Source organism: Danio rerio, chromosome 8, assembly GCF_052040795.2.
Source record: "Danio rerio strain M-AB ecotype USA chromosome 8, GRCz13ab, whole genome shotgun sequence".
Taxonomy (NCBI): Eukaryota; Metazoa; Chordata; class Actinopteri; order Cypriniformes; family Danionidae; genus Danio; species Danio rerio.
The window spans coordinates 1523802-1529801 of NC_141028.1; the positions used below are offsets into that span (position 1 = coordinate 1523802).

Genomic DNA, 6000 nt, shown 5'->3' on the forward strand with positions numbered 1-6000 from the left:
GGATAGAGGGAAAGATGAATGCAGCGATGTACAGAGACATCCTGAATGAAGACCTGCACAAGAGTGCTCTCCACCTCAGACTGGGGCGACGCTTCATCTTCCAGCAGGACAATGACCCAAAGCACACCGCCAACATATCAATGGAGCGGCACAACAACAACTCGGTGAATGTCCTTGAGTGACCCAGCCAGAGCCCAGACCTAAATCCTATTGAGCATCTCTGGAGAGATCTGAAAATGGCTGCACACTGTCACTTCCCATCCGACCTGATAGAGCTTGAGAGGTGCTGCAAAGTGGAATGGGCAGAAATTCCCAAAGACAGCTGTGCAGAGCTTGTGCATCATATTCAGAGAGACTTGAGGCTGTAATCACTGCCAAAGGGGCATCAACAAAGTGTTGAGCAAAGCCTGTGAATACTGATGTACATCTGATTTTACAGGTGTTTTATATTGATTAAATCTGCATCAATTTAAAAAACTCTTTTTCACATTGTCATTATGCGGGATTGTGTGTAGAATGTTGAGGAAATTAATCAATTTAATACATTTTAGAATAAGGCTGATACATAAACTAATGTGAAAAAAATGAAGTGCTATCAACACTTTCCGCATGCACTGTACATGTTGCACAAATCTTATTACTGGCTGATGTTTTCGTGCACTCATGATTCGTTCATCTTATTCTTCATGCTGAATTATTCTATGCAACCCTTTTTTTTTATTTATTAAAGCATCATGTTCATATTGGCCCTTCATGGTGAGCAAACTACATTCCTCACTTCTGATCTTCAGTAACTCGATTCTAATCCTGATTTCACAGGCTGTTTTTAGACTCCCTGTGCTCTGGAATCTACACACACACACACACACACACACACACACACACACACACACACATTATCTTTCAGAAATTCCACGAGTTATTTTTAGGCACGACATCTGACTCGACTGAATGGACCTTAAAGATTGAGATGGCAAGTGACACACTGAAATATCCATGAAATAGTGAATTAAGACGACGTACATGGGACTTTCTTTCCAAACACATGACTGAATAAGAGAGCATTATGTAATCGGGCTGAAAACGACTCTCTTCCGTTTGCACAAATGAAAGTTTGGACATTTTGTTTTGTGTACATTCAAGTTTAACTAAATTTAAAGTTATATAATATTATTTTTACTTTTTTAATTAATAAAAAAGTTATCAATATTTAAATAAATTTATAGTTATTTTATTTACCATTATATTATTATATTTATTTTAAGTTTTAACTAAATTTTATTACTTATGTAAATTTTATATATATATATATAAATGATATATATATATATATATATATATATATATATATATATATATATATATATATATATATATATATATATATATATATATAATTTTTTTATATATATAAAAAATGTAATTCCCAAGGCAACTTTCCTTCTTTAAAATGTTAATAAAAAAAAATTTGAATACAATTACAATGAAAATAGAATAAAATATATTGATAAGTATATTAATGATTAAAAAACATTTAAATAAGTTCATTAAATAATTGTCTTAAAAGCTCATTTTAAAAGTAAACTGTTAGTCCTAAGAAACATATATATTTATATATATATATATATATATGCATTTGCATTCATGTTTTCTTGTCGAATTCACTTTAAAATAACTGGAAAAAATGCAGTTTTCATTTCTGTTTTCATTTTCGTTTTAGTATTACTTATTAATATTACTGTGTTTTTGAGACTTTTCTTTTGTAAAACCTTACAAAAGAAACTGATCACTTTAAGAGCAACAAGTTTACTCACTATTTTAAGTAAAGTCAACCGGTTTACTCACTTTTTAATGTTAACTTATCGCTTTAGTTCAACTGGGGTTCAACAAAGAGGAACAGATTTATCCATTCTTTGTAAAGTCAACTAATTGTTTTAAAGTAAACTAAATCACATTAAACCAACTGTTCATTCACATTTTAAAGTCAACAGGTTTTCTCACTTTAAATAAAGTCAACTAATTGCTTTAGATCAGCTGAGTTCAACTGGGGTTATTCTGAAGCCTCATTCACACTACATAGTGATGCGCGGATGGCGGTTCTATCCACGAGCTCATCGAATAATACACGGGTCAGGTGGGTTGGGTGATAAAAAAAAATACATTATGATTAATTGAGGGTGGATGTAGCAGCACATGGCAGTGGACCAGAGAAAAAGCAGAGAGTGGGCTTTGCAGAATGGGATGATGAGATGAATAATGGATGAAGGTCAAGAGTACTGTTCAAACTTTCAGTTAGAGGAGTCATCAGAGGATAATCTGCTATTGTTTTGGACTTATTTACATGACTGCAGTGCCTTGCAAGGAGAACCTTGTGCATTCCTACAACAAGCGGTGCGAGCAAACACTCATTCAGTGCCGTGTTTTGAAAACGAGGCGGAATCGCCTGAATTTAGGCACAGTAGATGCTCTTCTGTTTTTGCACAGTGCAAAGAAAAAGACTCAGTAAACCCAAGATAGCTGCCATTTAGGCTGAGAATTTCTTATTTTTACTTTCTGTATCTATTTGAAAATGAAGATAATGTTGCCTAAAAACAAACTTTTGTTTTCATAAATAAATGTTCATTTAAAAATGTTTATGATTAGCGTATTATTTTACTATCAGAGATGCGCAGATCAGCTCACTGAATCTGCTGTTAATATCCTCGGTGACCTATCATCATGCCTAAAACAAAGAATTACATTATTAAAGTGACAATCAGGTGCGGACACGGGGAGAACATGCAAACTCCACACAGAAATGGGGCCAATAAAGAGGGGTCGCCTGGTGACTTCCAAAAATCTTTTTTTTTTTTTATTGAACCATAATATTTACCATATTTTTGTTCATAACCTACTGAAGAGGAAAAAATAGTCATTTATAGTTACTACATACTATATAGTTACTGTAGTAGCTTATAGTTCTATTGGATTGCGACCCCTGGAGTACTATATATTATTCATTCATTCATTTTCTTGTCGGCTTAGTCCCTTTCTTAATCCGGGGTCGCCACAGCGGAATGAAACGCCAACTTATCCAGCAAGTTTTTTTACACAGCGGATGCCCTTCCAGCCGCAACCCATCACTGGGAAATACCCACATACACTCATTCACACTCATTCACTACGGACAATTTAGCCTACCCAATTCACCTGTACCACATGTGTTTGGACTGTGGGGGAAACCGGAGCACCCGGAGGAAACCCACGCGAAGGCAGGGAGAACATGCAAACTCCACACAGAAATGCCAACTGAGCCGAGGTTCGACCCAGCGACCTTCTTGCTGTGAGGCAACAGCACTACCTACTGCGCCACTGCCTCGCCTACTATGAAAGAACAGAAATAGTGTCGGATGCAGCAGATTGATTTTTTAACACCAAGTTAAACTTTCTGGCCCATTTACAGCACTGATATACATTAAAAAAATAAACAAAGAATAGACTTGGGTGTATTGGTGTGTGTGCGCTATTGCATGCAAGGTTTCTGTATTTATAACCACCTCAGAGGATATTGGGGGTCACAAGTCACTGGCATTGTCATTTTGGGGGTCGCGGGCTGAAAAGTTTGCGAACCCCTGCACTAAAAGACAGAAAAGGTTCATTCATTTCTTGTCAGCTTAGTCCCTTTATTAATCTGGGGTAGCCACAGCGGAATGAACCGCCAACTTATTCAGCAAGTCTTTATGCAGCGGATGCCCTTCCAGTCGCAACCCATCTCTGGGAAACATCCACACACACACTCACAAACTACGGACAATTTAACCTACCCAATTCACCTTTACCACATGTCTGGACTGTGGGGGAAACCGGAGCACCCGGAGGAAACCCACGCGAACGCAACGGAGAACATGCAAACTCCACACAGAAACGCCAACTGAGCCGAGGCTCGACCCAGCGACCTTCTTGCTGTGAGGCGACAGCACTACCTACTGCGCCACTGCCTCGCCACAGAAAAGGTTTTAATTTGGCAATGTTTATTAATTGACAGAAACCACGTTTGACGACTGAATTTATTTGCTTGTCAAACTTTAACTTTAGTGTCGAAGATAACTCCAAGACTTTTTGCTAGACTGTGGACCTTAGGCTTAAGTGAACCTAACTCAAGAGGTCTGTTACCACTACATAGTTTAATACATTATTGTAACTTAAAAATTCTAAATTGCTGATTGGATTAAAACTTTTAAGCTGCCAAAATAAGTTTATTAAGTTTTCAAAAGCAGGAAAATAATGACAATTACATCAATTCAAAAATGCAGCTATTTTGAAGGTAAATGTATCTGTCAGTTACTTTAAAACAATATTTCTTTGTTTGTAGCAAGAATTTGGGTCGAATTGGGTAGGCTAAATTGTCCGTAGTGTATGAGTGTGTGTGTGAATGTGTGTGTGTTGGAAGGGCATCCGCTGCGTAAAAACTTGCTGGATAAGTTGGCGGTTCATTCCGCTGTGGCGACCCCGGATTAATAAAGGGACTAAGCCAACAAGAAAATGAATGAGTGAATGAAGAAATTGGGTTAATAACTAAATTATTCCACACTAATGGAGTTGTTTTGTATTTTTAAGTCCACACACTGATGTTTTATTTTTTTTACTGATAATATGGGACAGTGCATGTTTTTGTTTTGTAAAACAATAAAAACCTGTGGTTTAATACAAATAAAAAATTACCAGAAAACAAAAATGTTGTTGTTAAATGTATTTCTTACAAGCATGAACAGTAAATTTGAAAACAAACAAAAAAATTAACAATTTCGGATACTTAATTTTATTTGAGGTTCTAAATTTGAAACTGTAATTAAGTACATAACACTGAATTTGTTTTAAATTTTTATTTAAAAAACTAAGTGAAACAGCTTATTTTTTAAGTACCCAACTTAAAAATTTGAGGTTTTTGCTATGTGAAAATGCCTCTGATTGAAGAGAAAAGATTTGGCTAACATAATAAAGTTTGTTGTCTGAACTTCATTTGGTTTGATGTTGTCTTAACTAGAATATATTAATGCAAACTGTTGCGTTAATTTGTTTTGTTTTTTACAACAATATTTTTTTAGAGTGCTCATGTTTTAAAGTAAACTCAACTAACCACATTCAAATCAACAGATGACTCACATTTTTAAAGTCAGCCAATTAGTTTGAAAGCAACAGGTTTACTCACTTCAGGTGAAGTCAACTGATCACTTTAGTTCAACTGGGGTTCAACTAAGAGCAACAGGTTTATTCACTTTAGGAAAGGTCAACTCATCAGTTTTCCAGTGTTTGTTCAGTTTTTTTAAGTATTGCTTCAAATGCATTGGGTTTACTTACTTTTTAAAGTAAGCTCAACTAATCACTTCAAAATCATCAGGTTACTCACATTTTTCAAGTCAACTAATCACTTTCAAGCACTGAGTTTACTCACTATTTCAGGTAAAGTCACCTAATCATTATTTTACAGTGTATCCAGCACCCTTCACCTGTAATCATCCCAGATTTCACCTGTATTACCTGTCGAACACCACAGAAGCGAAGGGTGGCTCAGCGAACAGCACGTCTCCAGCCCAAGCCTCTTTGGTGGCCCTCAGCCCGCGGCCCTTCCCTGGAGAATCAAAAACTTCCACAAACTCCATTCTGGATCTTCAGCGTCTGCACTGATGCCCAGCGGCTGCGTCTCAAATAGACCAGTCTTCAGCTGTACCATGTCAGGGTTCAGCATGGGGGTGTCCAGGGTCAAACCAGGAGACTCCAGACGGGACGCTTCATTTCTACAGGCCTGGAGGTTTGAGCAAATGGTAGATAATAGAGTGAAGAACCACTGCAGCTGCTGTAGGTGTAATGTTTTTAAAGAAATCGAATGTTTGCACTCATGTGTTATGGGTGAATTCACCTCATGTGGGACCCTGCGGGGTATTTTTGGCCCTCAGTTGGAGCCGCCAGTCAAGGGGAAAACAGCTGCCAGATCCAGCACCTTCCTCCCCCAGAAACACACAC

The 6000-nt window shown here is 37.0% G+C and overlaps 1 protein-coding gene across 2 annotated transcripts in view; it reads right to left on the reverse strand.

Moving 5' to 3' along the window:
- Nucleotides 1-5662, reverse strand: part of smyd1b (SET and MYND domain containing 1b) — a 36005-nt gene extending 30343 nt beyond the window's left edge. The window contains exon 1 of one of the 2 annotated variants that reach the window (XM_087263736.1): nucleotides 5518-5662. In XM_087263736.1, coding sequence (XP_087119862.1) covers nucleotides 5518-5639 — 122 coding nt within the window. In that variant the 5' untranslated portion in view covers nucleotides 5640-5662. 2 annotated transcript variants of the gene reach the window in all.
- Nucleotides 5663-6000: the final 338 nt, after the last annotated feature.